Source organism: Spermophilus citellus (genome assembly GCF_964194105.1).
Source record: "Spermophilus citellus genome assembly, chromosome: 2".
Taxonomy (NCBI): Eukaryota; Metazoa; Chordata; class Mammalia; order Rodentia; family Sciuridae; genus Spermophilus; species Spermophilus citellus.
In genome coordinates this window covers 196,503,685-196,529,402 of record NC_138183.1, presented here as the reverse complement: position 1 = coordinate 196,529,402, position 25,718 = coordinate 196,503,685, and the positions used below count along the sequence as shown (strand labels likewise).

The 25,718-nt window shown below is 36.8% G+C and overlaps 2 protein-coding genes across 2 annotated transcripts; both read left to right on the top strand.

The window, feature by feature from the left end:
- The first annotated feature begins 10,392 nt into the window (after window positions 1-10,392).
- Window positions 10,393-11,586, top strand: LOC308642025 (olfactory receptor 51I2-like). Its single transcript, XM_081280626.1, has one exon. The coding sequence runs from the start codon at window positions 10,398-10,400 to the stop codon at window positions 11,553-11,555; it is 1,158 nt and encodes a 385-aa protein (XP_081136752.1). The 5' UTR covers window positions 10,393-10,397; the 3' UTR covers window positions 11,556-11,586.
- An 11,511-nt stretch (window positions 11,587-23,097) lies between these two features.
- LOC308642144 (olfactory receptor 51I2-like) lies at window positions 23,098-24,075 on the top strand (the record flags this gene model as incomplete). The annotated part of the gene is made up of 1 exon (XM_081280748.1): window positions 23,098-24,075. Exon 1 carries the CDS (start codon window positions 23,113-23,115, stop codon window positions 24,073-24,075), a length of 963 nt encoding a protein of 320 aa, XP_081136874.1. The 5' UTR covers window positions 23,098-23,112.
- Window positions 24,076-25,718: the final 1,643 nt, after the last annotated feature.

Here is a 25,718-nt window from a genome sequence, read left to right as displayed (position 1 = left end):
TACAGGTACTTAATGAAACGATTATCACAGTCTGATTGATATATCAAGTTACATTTTTGTGGTGAGAACATTTTAAGTTCTACTCTTTTAGCAAATTTCAAGCATACAATGCACTGTAACTATAGTCACCATGCTGTACAGGAGAACTGTAGAATTTATTTATCCCACAAAATATTGAAACTTTGTATACTTTGAACACTTTTTCCCACCCCACTTGCCAGTCCCTAGCAACCACCATTCTACTCTCTCCACACTACCAACCAAGGGCTTATTTCCTGATGTTCATACAAATAGATACTATGGCACCAGTGTTTACAAAAGGAAAGAGCTTTATTTTATGCAGGTGAACCAACATGGAGATGGGAAGCACACACAAATCTGTCTCTCCATTAGCCAGTGGTGAAGGAATTTAGATGGCCCTAGGGTTAGGGGAAATATAGGGCTAATTAATTGTAAACAGGAATCTCAGTGGAAAAGTCTGCACCACCCAGTACATGGGTCCTCATGGAACTTGTGGATAATTCTAGTCCATCTTAAAACTGTCAGCACTCCTCGCTTTTAATCCAGCTCCATGAGGCCCTGTTCTTATTCCTCGGGTTCTGCAAGTCTCTTAATGTCTTTTAGGTCAGGTCCTAGGCTTCTGTATCTGCATCTTGAAAAACATCTTGAACAATTTTAAGGAACAAGTAATTGCCATTTTATGAATCAGTTTCATCTATTTCTATGAGTTTGACCTTTTGAGATTCTGCATACAAATGAGATCATTCAGTATTCATCTTTCTGTGCCTGGTTTTTATCAACATATTATTGTTTTGATTCATTCATGTTGTCATAAATGACTGGATTTTTCCTTTTAAAGGCTGAACAATATTCCTCTGTGTGTATATGTGTTTTACATTTTTATTATCAATTAATCTGTTGATTGACCATTCGGATAAAATATGATACCGTATTTTAGCTATTGTGAATAATACTAAAAGAATCTGAGAATGCAGGCAGCTCACCGAGTACTGGTTTCATTTCCTATATATGGTAATTCTATTTTTAATTTTGGAGGAAACTCCAGGCTATTTTCCATAATGACTGGACCAATTTACGTTCCCACCACAACTATATAAGGTAAGTGTCTCCTTTTCTCCACTTCCTCACCAACTCTAGTTATCTTTTTTATTTCTTAGACTAAGCACTCTAACAGATGTGAGGTGATGTCTCACTGTGGTCTTTATTTGCATTTCCCTGATGACTAGTCATGTTGACCACCTTTTCATATACCCATTGGCCATTTGTGTGTGTCTTCTTTTGTGAAATATCTACTCAAGACCCTTGCTCACTTTTTAACTGGGTTATTTGTTTTCTTGCTATTGAGTTGTTTATGCTTTATATATATTATGGATATTAACTTTTTATTGAATGTGTTTTCTCCCATTCCATAGGTCATCTCTTCACTCAACAGATTGCTTCTGTACAAAAGCCTTTTACTTTGGCGGAATTCCATTTGATTGTTTTTACGTTTGTCATCTATGCTTTTGATATCATCTCCAGAAACAAAAAATATCACATGGTTCAATGTTGGAAAGTTTTTCCCTGGTTTTTTTCCCTATAGTTTTACAGTTTGGGGCCTTAAATTCAAGTTTTTAATTCATTTTGAGTTGATTCCTGTATAACAGATGAGGTATGGATTCAATTTCATTTTGTGAATATTCAGACTCCCTACATGATTTATTGAAGAGACTATTCTTTCCCCAGTTTGCATTCTCAGTAATGTTGTCCAAAGATCAACTGATTATAACATGTGGATTTATTTTGGGGCGCTCTATTTTATTCCATTGTTTTGTATGTCAGCTTTAATGTCAGTATCAGGCTGTTTTGGTTACTATAGCTTTGTGTGATGTTTCTAGCTTTTTTCTTCCTGATCAACATTTTACTTTGGCTATTCAGGATCTTTTGTGGTACCATAAGAATTTTAAGATTGTTTTTTTCTACTGCGATGAAAAATATCATTGGAATTTTGACAGGGATTTTATTGAGTCTATAATTTATTTTGGGTAGAACAGACATTTTAAAAATATTGATTCTTCTAAGAAATAGGACATCTTTCCATTTATTTGTGTCTTTTCATTTTATTCATCAAGATATTTTATAATTTTCAATGTAAAGGCCTTTTACCTCTTTGATTATATTTGTTCTTAATTTTTTATTTGGGAGAATTTATAGTTTGGGTGGTATTTTGTTCTGTTTTGTTTTGTTGTTTTTGGTTTGGGTAATGTTTCTTAAATCCAGGGTTTTATGTGTTCTATGCCCACACTCTATAACTAAACAACAGTTCCAGGCCCCTACATACTTATTTTTTAAAAGTTGTCGATGGGGTTTCTTAATTTCTTTTTCAGGTGCTACACTGTTAGTGTATAAAATGCAACTGATTTTTATATGTTGGTTTTGTGTCTGGCAATTTTACTAAGTTCACTTATTTGACAAATTTTGGGGTGGACTGTTTAGGGTTGTCTATATATTAATCTACAAACATAGACAATTTTTCTTCTTTCAGATTCAGATAACTTTTGTTGTCTAATTTCTCTGGCTAAATACTCTCATACTATGTTGAACATAAGAGGAGAGAGTTAGCATCCTGGTCTTATTTCTGAGCTTAGAGGAAATGCTCTCAGCTTTTCACTACAGAGGATGACATTAACTATGGGCTTGCCATATATGGTCTTTCTTATGCTGATGTAGCTTCCTTTTGGACCATCAATATCCTTATCCTGAGGTTGTACTATTGTTTTGCAAGATGTTACCACTGATGAAGTTGAGTAAAATGCACATAGGATCTCTTTGAATTAGAAGTACATGAGCATCCACAACCATCTATACATAATAAGCTTTATTTTTATTTTTAAAAAATCATAAAGAGCTTTCAGTGCCATAATATGATATTCAAAATTTTTTTTCAGAAAGTGATAGACAAAAAAAGAAGTAAACTGGTGGAAAAGTAGTTTGCATGAAGCAACATGTTCATGTCTCTCTGATAAGGTGTGTATATAGGAATGGAAATAAATATCAGGTGGGTTGGGCAGGAAGTTTAGAAAAGGCCCACTCTGTGTGAAATGGGAGCTATACTAAATTAGCTACTGAGAGAAGAGTGGGCAAGTTGGGTAAAGAGTTTGAGAAAAATGGTGATGGTCTAGAGATTGAAAGAAAAGAATTATGAAGTAACTATAAGATCTCAGCTCAAGCCTTTGATATAACTTTTCAATATTATGTGATTTTTCTGTAAGTTTACTTATCTCTTCATAAAGAGAAAGGTAACCAGGACAGGCCTCATTCATCCTGGGAGCGTATTGCCAAAGTCAAAGACGAGAGTATGTCAAATGTGCCCATAGAAAGCAGTTCCAGGTGAATAGCCATGGTCTTGTTTGATTTAGCAAAGAACTAAGGTCAGAGCTATTATGGAAGTTCTCTAGAAAGTGAGGCAGGATGGGGGGAAAAACCCTCATATGTGTACCAGAAACAGAGTGAAGTGTTTGAATCCAGAATTACTTGTGTGTAATTGTTCTTCCTTTGTCCAAATTCTCTCATTTTTGAACTGCTTGATTCAATGGGTCAGTCCCAGGGAGGAATGTGGGCAGAATCTGTGCTAGTTTCCTTCCAGGGACTCAAGTTCTCAGTCCTGGTATCTGTCCCAGAATGAGAGCTCTAAATTTGTCACGGGACCTTTGAGCCTTCCAGAACCTGTACCCTCTCCACTTCCTCTAACGCTCTCCCTGACTCCCTTAGGCTAAGTCAGGTCACCACTGGGCCCCGCACCACATCTCGCCATATCCCTGCCCTCTGCAAAAAAACTGCAAGTTCCTGTAGGGTTAATTCTGTGGTCTGGCTCAGAGGAGGCTTCAGGAATATTGTCTTTGGAGGATCTCAAATTCAGAGGGGCCATTGAAGATAACAAGTCTCCAAAGACAACTTAATTTGATGGAATATTATCCAGCCTATGATTCTGGATTCTATTTCTTTTGTATGGTTTTATTTCTCCAAACACTTGACCCATGATTACAAAGCCAGCCTCAGCTTTCCCACTCCACAGGGACCTGAGTAGAATTACTACTCTGTGGCTCACGCCTAGCCTTCTCTGAAGTCAGGTGCTCTGCCAAGGTGCCCTGTGCAATGAGATAAAACTCAGTCTCTCTGCTATGCTCACCCTGGGCTCCTGCAGGATGTGAGTGTCAGGGCAGCCTGGAACAGCAGCCAAGGGTGAGTACCTGGGGCCTCAACTTCCCAGATGGATGGCTACTATATCTCAGCCTCAGATGGCAGTATCAATGGGAAAGTGCTGGATATAAAACAAAAAGAGGAGAAATACAAAATCAAGGACAATGAGAGAGAGTTAGTCCTATCCCAAGAAGAAGGTCTGAAGGAGAATGCCTTCAAAGGTCCTGGAGTTTATAGCTCAGATATAAATTGGAATCCCAGACCATATCTTTGGAGAGAGATGCCCCTCATAGAGTAAATGAGTGGATATGTGCACTTCTCTTCCATTCTCTTCAGAGTGCCATTCTCAGCACTGGTTCAGCATCTCATCTACCTTTATTTGGAATTGCATTGATCCAAAGGCATTCCTGGTCATGTTCTTCCAGCTGGGAGGGCCCAAGGTGCCCCTCAGGTGGGGACTCTGTGAACCAAGTGGGGAGACCTTGGCAGTTTTGCCTTTCCTCAAGTCACTTGTTTTTAATATTGTGTATCTTTCCTTTCATTCTGGCATCTCTGGGCCCACAGCCTTGCTAGTGGAGTTTTTCCAGGAAATATTCTGTCTTCTGCAAAAATGGAAGATCCAGTTATTTTTTTTTTGAAGTGGATCTGTAGTGTGACCTCTCTACAAGAAAGTAGACTATTTCTGCCAGTTTCTTACCACTCTTCCTATTTTCATCCATAAGCCATAATGTTGTTTGCATCCCTTATATCCATCCTGTTTTTATGAGTTAATGACTTTACATTTCACTTTCACTTAAATGAGGTTTTCGAAAGAGTAGTGATAAATTTTTGTACAAATCTCCTAATTTGATTCTTTCCACTGATGTTACTTGTTATAGAGTTTTAATGTTACTATATAGAGAGGATGCTATTAATTTTACTAATATTTTACACAAAAAATTAAGTAATTAAAATTATAGAAAGGATAAAATAGATCTTTGTACACCTGTATGCAAATGCTATAATCATTAGCTCCTCACCACTCTTGTAGTAGTAAATGTTCCAATTATTTTGAAATTATGACACAAGTCACTGTGTCATTCTATAGATTTAAAATGTTTTCAGATATTATAACATTCAACCAATATTTATTCACATTTCCTTGATTATCCTGTGAAAGTATTTTTCTTTGTTCATTTTTCACTTTTTTACATTTGGTTTGCTCAAAACAAGATCCTAACAAAGTCCACACATCTCACTTGGTTGATAGGAGTCAGGTCTCTTTAAATCTATAGGTCTTTCCCTTTTCATTTTTAATTTTATTGTCATTTATTTGTGGAAGAAACTGGCATTTTGTCCTCTCAAATTTGTTGGGTTTGTAGTGTGTGTGTATGTGTGTGTGTGTGTGTGTGTGTGTGTGTGTGTTTGTGTTTATTGGTGCATATTATTTATATAGAATGGTGGGTTTCATTGTGGCATGTTTGTATATACATTAAAAAAGTGATTTGAACAATTTTATTCCCCAAATCTCCCCTTCCATCCCTACCTCTCCACCTGTGGCCCCCTTTCTCTACCCTAATAGACTCCTTTCTACTTTCCTGGCATGCCATTTTTCTCCTGGTTTTTCTTTCTAGCTTTCACATATGACAAAAAACACAGGATACTTCTCTCTATGTACCTGACTTACTTCACTCAAAACCATGGTTTCCAGATCCATCCATCTTCCTGCGAATGACATAACTTCCTTCTTCTTTATGACTGAATAAAACTCTATTGGATTTTTCTGATTCAATCTGCTAGTAACTTTTAACATGCCTAATTGTTTGCTCTCTCCTATATTTTACACAAACTGGTAGTTAATTATGACTCAGACTTCTTATTTTGCTAAAGTACCCAGTTTTATTATTTGTATTAGTTATAATTCTTCTATAAAGAGAAAATTTCCCTTGTCTGTTTTTTGTTTATATCATGTAGCAGTTTGTAGAATAAAGAGCAGGCTGGCTATTTACCAGTATTCATAGTATTGAATTCCTAGCATCACTGACCAATGCAGAGTGACTAATGAGTACATATTTAATGTGTTTCATTCCATTGCTCTATGATGACAACATTTTTTTTACTTTTTTATTTGTTCTAAGTAGTTATACATGACAGCAGAATGCATTTCAATTAATTGTACATAAATGGAGAACAACTTCTCATTTCTCTGGTTGTACACGATGTAGAGTCACATCATTCATGCAATAATACATGCACATAGGGTAATAATGTCCATGTCTTTCCACCATCCTTCTCACCTCACACCCCCTCCCCTCCTCTCACTCCTCTCAGCCCAAACAAAAGTTTCTCCATTTTTCCCTAGCCCCACCACCACCCATTATGGATCAGCATCCACACATCTCAGAAAACATTTGGCCTTTGCTTTTGGGGGATTGGCTTATTTCACTTAACATGATAATCTCCAGTTCCATTCATTTACTAGCAAATGGCATAATTTCATTCTTCTTTAAGGCTGAGAAATATTCCATTGTGTATATATACCACATTTTCTTTATACATTTATCTGTTGAAGGTCATCTAGGTTGGGTTCTATACTTTAGCTATTGTGAATTGAGCTGCTATAGACATTAATGTGGCTGTGTCACTGTAGTATGATAATTTTAAGTCCTTTGGGTATAAACCAAGAGTACGATATCTGGGTCAAATGGTGGATCCAGTTCAACTTTTCTAAGGAATCTCTATACCGCTTTCCAAAGAGGTTGCACAAATTTTCAGTCCCACCAGCAATGTTCGAGTGTACCTTTTCCCCCACATCCTCACCAGCACTTCTTGTAGCTTCTGTTCTTGATAATTGCCATTCTGACAGGAGTGAGATGAAGTCTTAGAGTAGTTTTGATTTGCATTTCTCTAATTGCTAGAGATGTTGAACATTTTTTCATCTGTTTGTTGATCAATTGTATATCTTCTTCTATGGAGTATCTATTTGTTCCTTAGCCCATTAATTGATTGGGTTATTTGTATTTTTAGTGTTAAGTTGTTTTTTTATTGATTGTTCAAAACATTACAGAGCTCATGATATATCATCTTTCATACATTTGACTCAATTGGGTTTTGAACTCCCATTTTTACCCCAAATACAGATTGCAGAATCACATCTGTTACATACTCACATTTTTACATAATGGCATATTAGTGACTGTTGTATTCTGCTACCTTTCCTAATCACTACTATCCCCCCTCCATCCCCTCCCCTCCCATCTTCCCTCTCTACCTCCTCTGCTGTTGTTCAATTCTCTCCCTTTTCCCCTCCCCCTTGCCCCTCATAACCTCTTATAATTTTGTTTATCATTGAAGGTCTCCTACCATTTCCATATGCCTTCCCTTCTCTCTCCCTTTCTCTCTCGCCATTCGTCTTTGTTTACTGTTAGTCTTTCCCTCATGCTCTTCCTTCCTGTTCTGTTCTTAGTTGCTCTCTTTATATCAAAGAAGACATTTGGCATTTGTTTTTTAGGGCTTGGCTAGCTTCACTTAGCATGATATGCTCTAATGCCATCCATTTCCCTGCAAATTCTATGATTTTGTCATTTCTTAGTGCTGCATAATACTCCATTGTGTATAGATGCCACATTTTTTTATCCATTCATCTATTGAAGGGCATCTAGGTTGGTTCCACAGTCTAGCTATTGTGAATTGTGCCGCTATAATCATTGATGTGGCCGTACCCCTATAGTGCGCTAGTGTTAAGTTTTTTTAGTTCTTTATATATCCTGGAGATTAGTGCTCTATCTGATGTGCATGTGTTAAAGATTTTCTCCCATTCTGTAGGCTCTCTCTTCTCATTATTGATTGTTTTCTTTGCTGAGAGGAAGCTTTTAAGTTTGAATCCATCCCATTTATTGATTCTTAATTTTATTTCTTGTGCTTTTGGAGTAGTGTTAAAGAAGTCAGGTCCTAAGCTGATATAATAAAGATTTGGGCCAACATTTTTTTCAATTAGATGCAGGGTCTCTGGTCTAATTCCTAGGTTCTTCTTACACTTTGAATTGAGTTTTGTGCAGGGTGAGAGATAGGGTTTTGATTTCATTTTTCTACATATGTATTTCCAGTTTTCCCAGGACCATTTGTTAAAGAGGCTATCCTTTCTCTAATATATGTTGTTGGCATCTTCATCTAGTATGAGATAACTGTATTTATGTGGGTTAATCTCTGTGTCTTCTATTCTGTACCATTGGTCTACATGTCTACTTTGGTGCCATTACCATGCTGTTTTTGTTACTAGAACCCTGTAGTATAGTTTAAGATCTGGTATTGTGATGCCTCCTGCTTCATTCTTCTTGTAAAGGATTGATTTGGCTAGTCTGGGTCTCTTATTTTTCCAAATGAATTTCATGATTGCTTTTTCTATTTCTATGAAGAACAACATTAATATTTTAACAGGGATGGCCTCTTTCACCATTTCTATTCAACCTAGTCCTGGAAACTCTAGCCAGAGTTACTAGACAGACAAAAAAAATTAAAGGGCTCTGAATAGGAAAAGAAGAACTCAAACTATCACTATTTGCTGATGACATGATTCTATATTTAGAAGATCAAAAAATTCTACCAGAAAACTTCTAGTGCTAATAAATGAGTTTAGCACAGTAGCAGGATATAAAATCAACACCCATAAATCAAATTCATTTCTATACATCAGTGATAAATCTTCTGAAAGAGAAATTAGGAAAACTATTCCATTTGCAATTACCTCAAAAAATAAAATAAAATATTTGGAAATAAATTTAACAAAAGAGATAAAAGACCTCTTCAATGAAAATTGCAGAACACTAAAGAAAGAAAATGAAGATGACCTTAGATGATAGAAAGATCTTCCTTGTTCTTGGATAGGCAGAATTAAGGTGGTCAAAATGGCCATACTACCAAAAGCATTTTACAGATTTAATGATGACAAAATTTCAACTAACTTGTTTGATTTTAAATACACATCCTTTTTTCCTTAGATTAGTGTTTATTTCCCAATATATGATAAGAATATTTATATAAAGATTTCCTTAATTTTTCAGAAAAATCTTATTAAAAATTGAAATATATTGTCAATTTTTTATACTTAATTCTCTTCAGGAATATATGTTATATTTGTAATTCTACTCTATTCAATGTATCTCATGTTAACTTAAATATTATCATCATTTTGGTATTATTTTGTTTATCTTCAATCATATTCTCCATAAATCTTAGTGTTTTAACCAGTGTGTCATTTTGTAATAAAAATATTTAACTTCATATTGAATCTTATAAATTATTTTCTTTAGCATACTATGTTAATCTTCATTCTCTCTCTTTATTATCAATTCAATTTTACCCTTTAATATAGCACATTTTAATTTGGTACATGCTTTCTTTAATTTATTAGAAAAATTACATAGAGAAATTTCTTCTTTCTTTTAATATTGCTTTACCTCAAAAACTTACTTTGACATATTGTTACCTTATTTTGTCTCTTTTAAGCTTTTTAAAAAAATGTCCATACAAATTCTATATTGGAAGTTCTTTGCTCCTTGCCCATCTTTCTGATTGGACAAACACAACTAGCAATTTTACTACATGTTTCTTAAAATTCTACTAATATATACACAAACTTCTATCCCATAGGCCCAGATGACCAAAGCTTGTCAACCTCTACATCATTCTGCTCCCACACTCCAAAAAAAAAAAAAAATGGGTCATTTTTACCATTCCTTCAGAGTAAGCTGATTACATTGCCCAGATTTGGCATTGAATGTAGACTTCAGTGATCATAATAAATTTTTAGCTCACAGATCTATAATTCTGTCTTTGGCATATTTTTAAATATGTGCTAAGATATGTAAGAGTGACTGTTTCCCTTGGGTTTTCTTGTTTGTTTGTTTGTTTTGTTTTGTTTTTTACTGACCTACCTTCAAGCTATTTTTTATATTCTTCTTTACTTGTTTCTTGTTTGAAATTTAAAAAGCAATCCAAGAAAAGAAAAATAAGTCCCTAATATCTACCCTTTGGATGTCCACATATGTTTGTGGTTTATTTCCATGAAGTCACTACTTGCTATTCAAAATACAGTGTTATTCATTGGGCTCCTCAGAATTAGTTTGCATGTATGTAAAGCAAATGTTGCTTTGTTCAATTATGGAGAGAACTGTATTCCACACAATGATGTGATACTTTGTAGTATTTGGGTTTATAGCATGCTTATAGGCATTTTTCTTTTGAATGAAACTATATTTTTAATCTGCTTAATATTGGTCATACTTGCTATTCTGCTTGAACCCATGTCACCAGATATCAGAATTTATTTTGTCAATAACTTATTTTATCTCCTTACATTTCTTCCCAGATTGGAGACGTCACATCTGTCTGGAGCCCTCAGCTGCCTTCCAAGGATGCTCCCTTCCCAGTCCTATGGCAACATCTCCTTCTTTCAGCCACCTGCTTTCCTCATGATTGGCATCCCAGGACTGGAGGACTTTCATGGTTGGATCTCCATCCCCTTCTCCTCCATGTACACTGTGGCACTCACTGGAAACTGCCTCATCCTCCTGGCTGTGAGAAGCACACCCAGCCTGCATCAGCCCATGTACTACTTCCTGTCCATGCTGGCTCTCACTGATGTGGGCCTCACCTTGTCCACACTGCCCACAACCCTGGCTGTGCTCTGGTTTGACCATCGGTTCATTGGTTTCAATGCATGTCTGGTCCAGATGTTCTTCCTGCACTCCTTTTCTGTAGTGGAGTCCTCAGTGCTCCTGGCCATGTCATTTGACCGCTTTGTGGCCATCTCCAACCCCTTGCGCTATGCAGCTATCCTCACAAATAACATCATAATCAGGATTGGGATGGCCATTGTGGCTCGAGCCACTCTGTCCCTCTTCCCAGTTCCTTTCTTGCTAAAAAGACTAAACTTCTGCCCTGGCAAGATCCTTCTGTCCCACTCATTTTGTTTCCATGCAGATGTCATGAAAAGGGCCTGTGATGACATCACTGTCAACATCCTGTATGGGCTCTATGTGGTTCTGTCCACAGTGGGTGTGGACTCCTTGCTTATTGTCCTGTCCTACACACTTATTCTTCATACAGTGATGGGGCTGGCCTCTCCCAAGGAGCGTGCCCGGGCCCTCAATACTTGTGTCTCTCATATCTTAGCTGTCCTGGTTTTCTACATCCCAGTCATAGGTGTGTCCATGATCCACCGTTTTGGGAGGCACCTGCCCCCCATTGTACATGCTCTTGTTGCTTATGTGTACCTGGTGGTGCCTCCTGTGCTCAACCCCATCATCTACAGTGTCAAGTCCAAGCCCATCCGGGGAGCCATGCTCAGGGTGTTGAGGAAGACAGGCCAGAGATGATGATGTAGGATGCTTACAGGACTTGGAGCTCTGTAAAGAAGTTGCTAATCCCATCTCACCCTCACCTCTGCAAAAAAAATAAAAATGAAGCAGCCAGCTCCTGGTTAGATCAAATTCTACCCATGACTTCATTATATGTACATGAGAGGGAAGGTGTCAGATTGTGGTGAAAAATTATTGTTATTTTTTTGTTTGTGTGATGCAATGCTTTGGTCTAATCAGATATAAGTGGCACTATGATTTACAGGGTTATATGTGCTGGGGATCCAATTCAGGGATTTATACATTCCAGACAAGTGCTATACCACTGAGCTACCCTCCTAGCCCTGAAAAATTATTTTTCTTTATTATATTATTTATTTCACATGCATTTTTGTGACAACTATTTTCTTGCCCCATGCTAGGTAAAAGAATCTCAAAAATGATTTCTTCATTATTTTGCCCCTCAAAAGCTCAAATCTGATTATACATCCAAAACATATATATGGGTACATGTTTAATACAGTGTAATAGACACAATGTTACAATTCTAGGTAAGCACAAGAACAAGTTATTTAGTTCCTTCTATGATTAAATGTAAACAATTCCAGCACCTATCTTATAGTGTTTGTGAGGATCATTTTATATTAAGTGACCTATAACATATAGTAAATATAAAGATATTCTATTCTTTTTATTGTATTCATTGTTCATTCATCAAAAAATACTTTATTTGTACCTATTTAAGGTTCTGAGGCTTCAGAAATGAGTAAGACACAATGTTTTTTGCTTTTGAGACTCACATAGTCCATTGGAGTAAAGAGAGAAATAAGTAAGGAACTACAATGACAAGATAATGGTACTGGGTGAGAACAGAAGAATGGGGCGGGGCAAACAGGAACATGGAGTTCAGAAATGTTCTGAAGGTTCTAATTCAACTTGAAACAACAATTTTTAAAAAAGGCATACTTTGCTGATGAAGGGATATGAAGTAGTATGGAGAAGTAGAGAAATGTAGAGGGAGAAGACATTGCAAATTGAGGAGTGAGTACCCTACTTGCATGGGTGGTTAAGTATAAGGAGAGAAGACAGTGAGGTGGCAGAGGGTGAAGCTGGAGTGGAAGGCCAGACTGGCTCAAGGAGAGCTTTCTCAGGCTGTGCCAAGAGAGTTGGATCTGTTCTTAAACATGAGCTACAGTCTGGCTTCATTAGTCAGATCCCATCTGAAAGGCAAATGGGATCCCAAAAGAATACTTGTTCTTTTAAAAAGCACTTACTATCATCTGCTCTGTATTCTAATGATTATAAATTTGTAACCACTTCCAAATAAGAGAGGTTTTTTTCCTCTTTTATGTCTACATACCTCCAAGTTATATCTTATTTGGGCTTGATTCATATGGAAAAACAAAAGACCCAGAATAGCAAAAGCAATTCTAAGCAGGAAGTGTGAATCTGAGGTATAGCGATACCAGAGGTCAAACTGTACTACAAAGCAATAGTAACAAAAACAGCATGGTACTGGTACCAAAACAGGCAGGTGGACCAATGGTACAGAATAGAAGACACAGAGACTAATCCACAAAGTTACAACTATCTTATATTTGATAAAGGGGCTAAAAGCATGCAATGGAGGAAGGATAGCATCTTCAACAAATGGTGCTGGGAAAATTGGAAATCCATATGCAACAAAATGAAATTGAATCCCTTTCTCTCGCCATCCACAAAAATTAACTCAAAATGGATCAGGGAGCTAGATATCAAATCAGAGACACTGCGTCTGATAGAAGAAAAAGTTGGCTACGATCTACATATTGTGGGGTCGGGCTCCAAATTCCTTAATAGGACACCCATAGCCCAAGAGTTAACAACAAGAATAAACAAATGGGACTTACTTAAACTAAAAAGTTTTTTCTCAGCAAGAGAAACAATAAAAGAGGTAAATAGAGAGCCTACATCCTGGGAACAAATTTTTACCCCCCACACCTCCGATAGAGCCCTAATATCCAGAATGTACAAAGAACTCAAAAAATTAAAAAATAAGATAACAAATAACCCAATTAACAAATGGGCCAAGGACCTGAATAGACACTTCTCAGAGGAGGACATACAATCAATCAACAAGTACATGAAAAAATGCTCACCATCTCTAGCAATCAGAGAAATGCAAATCAAAACCACCCTAAGATACCATGTCACTCCAGTAAGATTGGCAGCCATTATGAAGTCAAACAACAATAAGTGTTGGCGGGGATGTGGGGAAAAGGGTACACTTGTACACTGCTGGTGGGGCTGCAAAATGGTGAGGCCAATTTGGAAAGCAGTATGGAGATTCCTGGGAAAGCTGGGAATGGATCCACCATTTGACCCAGCTATCGCACTTCTCGGACTATTCCCTGAGGACCTTAAAAAAGCGCTCTATAGGGATACGGCTGCATCAATGATTATAGCGGCACAATTCACAATAGCTATACTGTGGAACCAATCTAGATGCCCCTCAATAGATGAATGGATAAAAAAAATGTGGCATCTATACACAATGGAGTATTATGCAGCACTAAGAAATGACAAAATCATAGAATTTGCAGGGAAATGGATGGCATTAGAGCAGATTATGCTAAGCGAAGCTAGCCAAGCCCTAAAAAACAAATGCCAAATGTCTGCTTTGATATAAAGAGAACAACTAAGAACAGAACAGGAAGGAAGAGCATGAGGAAAAGACTACAGTAAACAAAGACGAATGGGGGGAGAGAAACGGAGAGAGAAAGGAAAGCACATGGAAATAGTAGGAGACCTTCAATGATACATAAAATTATAAGAGATTATGAGGGGCAAGGGGGAGGGAAAAAAGGGAGAGAATTGAACAACAGCAGGGGAGGTAGAGAGGGAAGATGGGAGGGGAGGGGAGGGGAGGGGGGATAGTAGGGGATAGGAAAGGTAGCAGAATACAACAGTCACTAATATGGCATTATGTAAAAATGTGAATATGTAACAGATGTGATTCTGCAATCTGTATTTGGGGTGAAAATGGGAGTTCAAAACACAATTTGAGTCAAATGTATGAAAGATGATATATCATGAGCTATGTAATGCTTTAAATAATCAATAAAAAAAAAGACTCCACACAATGTCTTTGTCTACCACAGATAAAACTGGAGCTATGGTTTTACCAGACTATATAATACTAACACCAAAACTGCTTGTACCACAGACTTTATCTGATATACAGCCTTCTCTTGTTCTCAGCCCTTTAAAAACTAACAAAAAAAATAAAAAGAGAGAGAGAGAGAGAAATGAGTTATGGTAGATGAGGTAGAGAGAGGGGAGGGGACGGGAAGAGGGATAGGAAGGGGATAGGAAGGGCAGCAGAATACAACAGACACTAGTATGGCAGTATGTATAAACGTGGCTGTATAACCAATGTGATCCTGCAATCTGTACACGTGGAAAAATAAGAATTCATACCCCATTTGAAACAAATGTATGATACATGATATGTCAAGATCAATGTAATGTTTTGAGCAACTAATAAATTTCTGATGTTTAAAAAAAACTAACCTGATTACCTGATAAATGAATCACAGAATTATTTCTAAGTGCATTACATGCTATCTTTGAAATCCAAAGAAAACTATCAAGGGCTAAGCCTCTTTTTTTTTCTTTCATTTTCTTTTCTTGCAGTACTCAAGGTGTACAAAACTGAGAATGTAGTTCTACCACTGAACTACATTCTCAGTTTTGTTGTTGTTGTTTTGCTTTGTTTTGTTTGGGTTTTTTGTTTGTTTGTTTGTTTGTTGTTGTTTGGTTGGTTGGTTGGTTTTTGTTTTATATTTTTTATTTTGAGATAGGGGTTTGCTAAGTTGCCCAGGCTGACCTCAAACTTATGATTTTCCTGCCTCAGCCTCCTGAGTAGCTGGGTTTAAAGGTATGTGCCAGTGCCTCCTCCCTGGCCTCTTTCCTGGTGGTAAGAAGTATAAGGAGTAATAACCTCCCCTAACTCTGAAGAAGGTGCACCACCAGGACAAAGACCACTGAACCCATAAGAACTTCACTAATGTGATAAGCTGCTGAATTTTCGAGGAGTTCATCGAAACAGTGTCTTACTGGGACATTTAGACATTTGCTACTTGGTGATTTCTGATACCTTGTTCAGCAATCTCCCTGTCCATATTGATATATCATGTTTCTTTGGGTTTTGAAGCTCTTTTGGTGCATCGTGTTTTTTCCACCTGTGGCATATCCATTATTTCCTTCCTCAGACTCCTATTGAATCTTTATTGTTAGTCCTATGCAGTCTGATTTCAGGGTTAGCTAAGTCTGCCTTCTTCCAGTAAATAGAAAGATATACTTTCTAAAACCAAGGTAAGAAGTTAATTGGGCCACCAAAGAATCAGGAATTGTGTCTTGGAGAAAGCTGAGCTAGACAGTTCTGATTGCTCTCATTTCTAATACCTCTCAGCTTTCTTTTCTCCTCACTGCTCCCTCAAGCCACCTTACCCTCTCCTCAAGTATTGCCATCCCAAGAGTAAAGGTGAGCAGAGAACAATTTCTCTGTGACCTAAAGCCTGTTTTCCCTGGAGACTGGATGCATTTTCCTGTTGCAGAATAAAATAGTATCTTAGCTGTCCAGGGTTCCTTGGCCTCTATAGATGTGATACAACAGAACAGCTTAGACCAGCAGCTAGGGTAAGTAATCCCAGCCCACACTTAGGCTGTTCTCTACTTTCCAGATTGCTGGAGGGATCCTCTTCCCTTCCCTCAAAAGAATAGCCAAAGGAAAAGAAAAGCCAAAAAGCAGAAATATCAGGGAAATAAAGAGACCTAAGTATTGAATATCTCCAGTTAGCAGTTACATACTTTGCATAAGAGAAAAATAAAAAATACCAAGAAGACTAGCTCCCTTTCTGTGGCCCATGGATAAAGTAGCTCAGGCAGGTGCTCAGATGCCCTGACAATGCTTCAAAGCAAGATACCTATGTTGATGACCCAAAGTAGTTAGACTGAGGGGCTACTCAAAGTCTATATACATGGACTTGTATTCCGGAAAAATATAATTGTTCATGATTGGCAACACAGAAGTATGGTCCATAGATTTCTCCAGTGATTTTTTTATGCTTTCATTTAAATGATTCGATTTTTGATAGGTGTTGTATATTAATTAAAGCTCTCCAGAAAAACAGAACCAATAAATGGTGTGGAGAGAGGGGTTGAATGGGCTTTTATGAATTGGCTTGTGCAGCTGTGTGGGCTGACATCTTAAATATGTTGGGCAGGCTAGAAACTCAGGGAAGAGTTGATGTTACAGTCTGGAGTCTGAAAGCAATTTGGAGCAGAATTTCCCTCAAATGATTAGATGAGGTCCACCCACATTAGAGAGAGTAATTGCCTGTATGATAATCACATATTTTTTCATATTCTTCAATGTGTTTTATTTAACCCAAACAAGTAAATTATTCATCTGAAGAATACAGAATTTTTCACTTCCTCTTCATCCTCTTCATCCATCCACAAATATTTACAAGTCATAACATTGGGAAAAGAGGTATGTGTGATTCTGCATATGTCCAGTGGCTTCTGGACAAAGTTGCCATGAATAAAAATAGCAAGACTTATTTGAAGAAGTTAATTATTTGGCATTAATGATGTTTTCAAGTCCATCCATAATTCTTTCATTTGCAATAATTATGAAATAGTTTCTAAGTTGAGTTGTATGATTCTGTAGGAATTCAATAGTTCAAACAAGGTCTATAATTGTCCACTCTATGTCTTCCAATTATGTTCAAATACTATTGTGATTTTTTTAATTAAATCAATTTTTTTGAAATTAAATTCACATCCTAATTATGTGAATTCTATATAGAGACATGGAAAAATTATACAATTATTTTTCACTTTTAACAAATATGACCTATTTCAACTATCTCACCTTAATCATGGGACCCTGTTTCTTTCTGATTATCTTAAACATACACATATCATGTAGACTCTGTATAGTCAAACTAATGGGAACAGTAACCTTAACTCATTGACTTGAGCTGAATTATTGAAGAAAAGCATACTATTTGCTTGAAATTGTCATGTTAGTATTTTGAATAATATGATAAATTTGTGCCAATTGGTGTGATAGAGTAATGATATCATTATATATAATATATCACTATATAATATTAAGTTAGTAGAATTAGATCTGATCATTCTATATACATGAATATTTTAACTTGATAGTGAAGGTGAGAATGATAATGTGAAAAAAGTTTTTTGTTATGCTATTTGGAAATGAGGTATTTCTCTCTCTTTCTCAGCTATTAATCTGTCAGATCCTACATGTCATCTAATTTCAATTTAGAATAAAGAGAACATAAGGAAATATTTTGAAGTTGAATTAGTTATTGAATATTCTGGAATGAGAAACTCAGTTTTCTTTAGTTTTGTTCAAAGTTGTGCCTTTCTTCATTCTAATTGTCTCCCAATTCTGTAACTCAGTCTCATAGTATGGGTACAATTTGTGAAATCAGTAAACAATGATAACAGATCATATCTGTTGTTAATGATAAAAATGTCATATCACTAAATCAATTGTGATGTTGAACTTCTTCAGGATTTGAGAACAGATCTAAAAAACAAAGAACAAAGATAGTGAGAAGATAAAATGGTTCCCACTGCTCATACCAAAGTCAGAAATTGAGTGGCTTCCATTAGCTTTAAGTTTAACTAGGGGTACAACAAGAGAGATATTGAGACATATTTTTAACAATTTAGGGACAGAACATACACAGGTAGGGAAATAAATGACCAAACCAAAAGACACCAATCATTTGAGAGGCAGAAATGTATTCAGGTTAAGGACACAGGTACTGGAAGCACTTTGCCTGGCTTTGAATCCTGCCTCTAAAACCTAACCACTTGGAACCTTGAGCAAGCTACTTGGCTGCATTTGTGTCTCAGTTGCATTTATATAAAACAGATAAAATAAAGTACTTAACTCACAGAGTTGTTGTTACATTTAAATAAATTAATACTTTATTTTATAGACTATGAGGGGGTTTTTTATTTGGTTGGTTGGTTTTTGGTACCAGGGATTGAACCCAGAAGTGATCGATCACTGAGCCATATCCCCAGCTCTTTTTTATTTTTTATTTTGAGACCTAGACTATAACATTTGATGAATCAAATAAACTATGCCAAATAATGGATAACTTCCTGTAGATTTTCATACTAATCCCAATTTCAGATGATAAGCATCTGGCAAATTTTGTATGCATATAATAGACAAGCAATTATTATTTTTAATATTCAGGTAATGAATACATACAAATATATGCTTGGCAAATTCCATATGCATATATTAAATGTTAGTTATTATTTGTAACAAGTAATAAATATACTAAGATTATCCATAATCTGTATTTGTATTGTTGTGCTCTATATGTATAATAAGAATTGTAACACCTTTTGCTGTCATATATAAATAAAAAATTAAAAAACGAAGGACAGGGCCTTATTTAACTTTTATTGCAGAACAATTCCTTTACCCACCAGGAAAGGTTCTACCCTCCATCAGTGTGTGGCTTTGGGAAGGGTAAATGGGGAACATTGAACAAGTGTGGCCCTTCCTGACTACCACTCCACATATCAGTGAAATACAAACTATCATTACCAGACAAAATATTTACCTTCCAAACTATTCTGTTTTATGGATGAGCACAATTGTTCTTTCTACAGAAGCTAAAAAATGGAGACAATATGATAATCACATATTTAAAAAGACCTTCACAACAACATCTAGACTGGTGTTTGACCAAAAGCTGGGTAGCATCACTTAGCCAAATTGACACAAAATCAATCATCATCTGTACCATATGCTGTTAAGCAGAGCTTTATCAATAAGAATCAGACATACTAGTTTTAGAAAATTCAAACTGTTGAGAAGAAAGAGAAATCACAAATTATTGAGAAAATGTATATGCAGGGTTTTCTAAAGTCATGAACTGATGAACAGAAGGAAAAAAAATGCTCATAGGTTTGTTTCAAAATAAACAGAAAAGAAAATGGATAAATGAATGAATGAGCAAAGAAATCTTAGGAGGAAGAGACTCAGAGGATAAAATTAAGAGCTAAGTGAAGAGGTAGGAAAGTAAAATAGAATTGTATTTTAGGAACACAGGATATTGCAATCACCAAATGCCAGGGGTTGAAAGAAAAACCTAGTTCTATTTTTACAGATAAGGAAATTGAGAACCATAAGGAGAAAATGATCCTGGCACCTAGCACCATATGCAACAAACAGTGCAGTTCATTTGAAAAAACAAGGTAATTTTTGTCAAAAAGAACCAAGATTGAATTGCCCTTCCAATTCAATAAGACATTTGATTCCCTAGATTTGACATCTTTGTCTTTATGTACAAATAAAGAAAGTTATATCTTGTATCTACCATACAGTGCTGCATTGGAGCTGAGGGACAGTATATTGAAGTTATTGTAGCAGTTATGTAGCACATGTGAAGCACATTAAAATTACTGAAAAGAAAGTAGCATCACTGAATTTATTGTTCCTCAAAGCTTAACTGGATTCTTTATATATATATATATATATATATATATATATATATATATATATATATATATATATCCACCATAACAATGTTACAATAGAGTACTGAATCAGCAGCCTCTTCTCTCTCAACATTGTAAAAAGTGTTGAATTTCATTCCTTCTGCTTCATACTGTCTGTTAGTGTTTCTCAACCATAGTGAGACATGGAGAGAAAGCCTCAGGGATTCTTCAACTGGGGTCATCTCAAATATCCCAGTTCCAGAGTCGTGCAAAGAAATGCATGCAAGTGCCAGAGCTGAGCTCCAACTGAAGACACTGATGGCCTGGCATAGTAATTGATGATAAAAATTATAACAGTAAAGCAACTGCTTAAGAAACTGAGAGAAACAATGAAATTATGAGCAGTTTACTTAGGGATTGAACAAGGGGAAGGAGAGCATAGATGCAAGGCATATTGGTCAGAGAAAATGAATTGCTAAGAAGATGTCCATCAGCCTTAACCCTGCGCAGATAATCTGACAGCAAGCTGTAAGGATGCTTTTTTAATTGGTCCTTTTAAGTTATGCATGACAGTAGAATTCATCTTGGCATAATGATAAAAGCAGGGAATATATCATGTCTATTTCAGACCCCCCAGTACCTCTCCTTCCCTTTCCCTTTCCCCACCCTCTGCACCCTTCCTTCTATTGACCTTTCTGCCATTTACCTATAGTTGCTTTTTCATTAATTTCTTGTGGATGTACTTGATGGTGAAATTCACCATGGTGTATTCATGTATGTACATTGGAAAATTCTGTCAGATTCATTCCACTGTCTTTCCTTTCTCCTTCCTGCCTCCCTTCCTTTCAATCCCCATTGTTACTCCACTGAACTTCTATCCCTCCCCCTTATTTTGGATTAGCTTCCACATATACTGGAAAACATTCAACCTTTCGTGATAATCTCCAGATCCATCCATTTACCAACAAATGTCATAATGTCATTTTTCTTTATGGCTGAGTAATACCCCATTGTGTATATATACCAAATTTTTTTTATGTAAGGATGCATCCCCACCAGGCATCTCAGAGTAGGGTATAGATCCATCAAATACTTGAGATTCCTTGTTGCTTGATAAAAATCCATTTTTTCAGAAAATTAACTAAGCCCATTTTGGGAAATTTCTTCTGTCTGAAATCACCTATCAATTTAACGTATGTCACATTCATCGCAAGTGTATAATAACTCATGATCTTCAGAGATAGGGCCTCATTTCCCCTCATCTTCCAAGCCAGTGCTGAACCTAGTATTTAAAACCTAGGGACTCACAATTTATCCTGACTTCCTTTTCCTTCAGGTGTTTATAGGTTTGGTTATTCGTTCTATTATTTATTCATTCAAACAAGCAAATGTTGACTGAGAATTTCCTTTGTTCCAGGTACAGCACTATACAAGAATTATGTGTTAGCAAACAAAACCATATGGTTGCTGTGTTCATGGATCTTACAATCTAATGTGAAAGAAGTAGGAAAACATTCCAGAAAGAAATAATCATAAAATTAAAAATGAACTGAGTAGTATAAAGGAAATTAAGAATATTTAGTGAACATAATAAATGGGTGTATGGCTCAGAGCATCTACTTGGTGTTACCTAAATGGCTCGGAGAAGACAATGTTTAAGATCTAAAAGAATGAGGAGCCAGCCACATCAAAAGCAAGAGGTGAGTAGAGATAGCACAAAATTCCAAACTGAAGTAATTTGGCCTATCCAAAAAACTGAAATAAGAGCAGCACGGCTAAAGATCATTGAGCAAGAGATAGTTTAGTTTACAATGAGAGTGGAGACTAGGCAGGCCCTAGATCATTGGAGTGTATGGGTCATATCCTAAGCATTTTGCTAGAGAGCACAAGGGAACCCTTGAAAGATTTATAGTAGAGGAGTAACACAGACAAGTGTTTCCTTGAATCTTAGTTACATCATCCCTGAAGTAGGAATAATAATCTTTCAGGTCTACATTTAAGAATAACTGTGAGGATTAAATGAATTATATGCAATGAAAGAACTTGAGAAATACAAAGTGTTAGTACAATTTTAAAAATAATGTTTGGGGTGTTTTGCACTTCAGGAGATTTTTCTCATACTTTGTACCATCAGAAGAGGCCATCATCAGAGGAAAAAATATTAAATTTTGAACCAGACACACATATTCAAACTCCAAGACTATAACACATGAGTCACTCACCATTGGTCAGTCACTACAGCCTTATATCGTAAAAAAAAAAAAAAAAAAAAAAAAAAAAAAAAAAAAAAAAATCTGCCTTACAGAAAGTCTCTGTTGATTCTGAGTATGAAGAAATTTGGCCCAAAATGTTTAATCACAAATCATGTAACTTATTACATATCAAAGTGTATTATAGAAAAATCAAGGGCAAGATAAACAGATGATATCAGGAATAACTGACTTTAGAAAAAGCACGGCAACTTCTCATTCTCTCAGATTATGCTTATACCCTGCATGAATTCTTACCCTTCCTCATTCCTCTCTACTGATTTGAATCAATTGTCTTTGTCTCTTTCCAAACAGGCATTCTTCATTTCCATCTATGCATGTGAAAATAACGCATCCTCAATTTGAGCAAAAAGTACATACCAACTACATTCTCTTAACTCTAGTTACTATTTCCTGGCAGACTGAATCTCATCCCACCAGTTCAGACCCAGTGTCAACCTTAGAGATAATAATCGTTGCAAAATAAGATTTTGGAAGTAGCATTGACATGGCTATAAGGGCCCAATCCTGTGTTTGAAAGGAGCCAGATCTTCAAAATGAGAGTTTATAAGATCAGATAGTCTACGAGGATTTGAATCATTATCATTATTATGCTTTCTTACACATATCAGTAAATGGTAGAACCAGCTCTGAAACTTGATTTTTTAAAACTTTAGATTTAGCACTAGCTTGTTCTTTTTTGTCATCTAAGATCATCACAGTGTCTATTCAGATTGGAGAGGTCACAATTCTAAGGAGCCCTCAGCTGCCTTCTAAGGATGCTCCCTTCCCAGTCCTATGGCAACATCTCCTTCTTTCAGCCACCTGCTTTCCTCATGATTGGCATCCCAGGACTGGAGGACTTTCATGGTTGGATCTCCATCCCCTTCTCCTCCATGTACACTGTGGCACTCACTGGAAACTGCCTCATCCTCCTGGCTGTGAGAAGCACACCCAGCCTGCATCAGCCCATGTACTACTTCCTGTCCATGCTGGCTCTCACTGATGTGGGCCTCACCTTGTCCACACTGCCCACAACCCTGGCTGTGCTCTGGTTTGACCATCGGTTCATTGGTTTCAATGCATGTCTGGTCCAGATGTTCTTCCTGCACTCCTTTTCTGTAGTGGAGTCCTCAGTGCTCCTGGCCATGTCATTTGACCGCTTTGTGGCCATCTCCAACCCCTTGCGCTATGCAGCTATCCTCACAAATAATGTCATCATCAGGATTGGGATGGCAATTGTGGCTCGAGCCACTCTGTCCCTCTTCCCAGGCCCCTTCTTGCTGAAAAGACTAAACTACTGCCCTGGCAAGATCCTTCTGTCCCACTCATTTTGTTTCCACGGAGATGTCATGAAAAGGGCCTGTGATGACATCACTGTCAACATCCTGTATGGGCTCTACGTGGTTCTGTCCACGGTGGGTGTGGACTCCTTGCTTATTGTCCTGTCCTACACCCTTATTCTTCACACAGTGATGGGGCTGGCCTCTCCCAAGGAGCGTGCCCGGGCCCTCAACACTTGTGTCTCTCATATCTTAGCTGTCCTGGTTTTCTACATCCCAGTCATAGGTGTGTCCATGATCCACCGTTTTGGGAGACACCTGCCCCCCATTGTACATGCTCTTGTTGCCTATGTGTACCTGGTGGTGCCTCCTGTGCTCAACCCCATCATCTACAGTGTCAAGTCCAAGCCCATCCGGGGAGCCATGCTCAGGGTTCTGAGGAAGAAAGACCAAGGGTGATAAAACTTAAGATATAATAGATTTTTTTGTTAAATGAGAAAATCTTTGCAAGCTACTCTTCCAACAGAGGATTAACTTCTAAACTAGATTTTTTTAAAAAACTCAAAATACTCAGCACACACCCACATACCAAATAACTCATTCAATTCCTGGGCAAATGAAATAAACAGATACTTTTCATAAAGAAGTGCAAATGGCCAAGAATTACATGAAAATAAATGTTGAACCTCTTTAGTCATTAGGGAAACAGGAATCAAAACTATACTGAGGTTCCATCTCATTCTATCAGAATGGTAATCATCAAGAACACAAATAGCCAGAAGCACTGTTGTGGATGTGGGAGCAGGGAAGGAATCCTTACACCATTTTGTTGAGCATGTAAATTAGTATAGCCACTGTAGAAATCAGTATGGAAGTTCCTCAAAAAAGCTAAAAATAGAACTACCATATGATCCAGCTATTGCATTTCCCCACATTTATCTAAATAATTAAAGATAGCAGATTCATGCATTTTCATGTTTATGAAACACACAATTCACAATAGCAAGTTATATAACTAACCTATACATCAGTCAGCAAATGAATGGATAAAGAAAATCTGGTATATACACACAATGGAGTTTTACTCAGCATAAAGGAGGATGAAATTATGTTATTTGCAGGAAAATGGATGGAACAGTTTCTTAAGTGAAATTACCAGACTCAGATAAGTATCATCTCTTTTCTCTCAAATGTGGAAGCTAGAGCAAGGGGGGAAAGGATCTCATTAAAATAGAAGAAAGACCTAGAGTTAAAAACCCTGTATACCCTTTTGTTCCCTTAGGAAAGTAAGTAGAAAGTAGAGAAAGAAGACTAGGCAGAGGAAGGAAGGAGGCAAGGGGAGGTACTAGTGAGTAAAATTAATCAAAGGATGACATGTTTATGTACAAATATGACACAGTGAAACCTACTATTATTTATAATTAATGTGCACCAATAACAGAGAAAGACTAAGAAGACCCTCCTATAGACTCATGGGAACCTGTAGGGCTCAGCGAGCACTGAAAATCCCTAGTCCATGCTAAGACAGTGGGAATACCATAAAGTTCAGTTATGTTATAAATCCATGTCTAGCATTTACTTTCCAAAGAAGTAAGGAGGATTAAACTAAACAATACCTCCAGAGCTTAGAATCTTATAGAAGGGGTTAAAGCCCGAAAGGTACGTGACCAGGTTGTACAGAATTGCACAGACTATGTTAAATAATTTGGCTTGTACCTAGTACATAAAAAAATCACTTATCAGATATTTTATTGTAAAATAAGTTCGTATTTTGTATTTAAGAAGTTTGTATATTAAAAGTTTGTTGGGCATATGCAAAAGACTGGATCCAGGAGGAACGATCTTTATCTAATACCACCACTCCACCCTACAACTTCAGTGGAAGAAATTAAGAGATGCTTTGGAGTCAGGAAGCTAGCTCACAAGATTACTATTTACTATTAAGAGACTATGTAGTAGCTAAAAGTCTCCTAAGGTTAGGTTCTCTGTCTTATTCTTCTCCTTAGCCCTTGCCGCTCTGACTCGTTGCCTCACCTTATTAGCTTTTTCTTCCAGACATGTTTATTGAATAAGTGGATAAATAAATGTGTTGATCAGATGAT

Excerpts from the sequence above, each read along its gene's own strand:
- LOC308642025 (XM_081280626.1), top strand. The coding sequence starts at position 10,398 with ATGCTTATAGGCATTTTTCTTTTGAATGAAACTATATTTTTAATCTGC.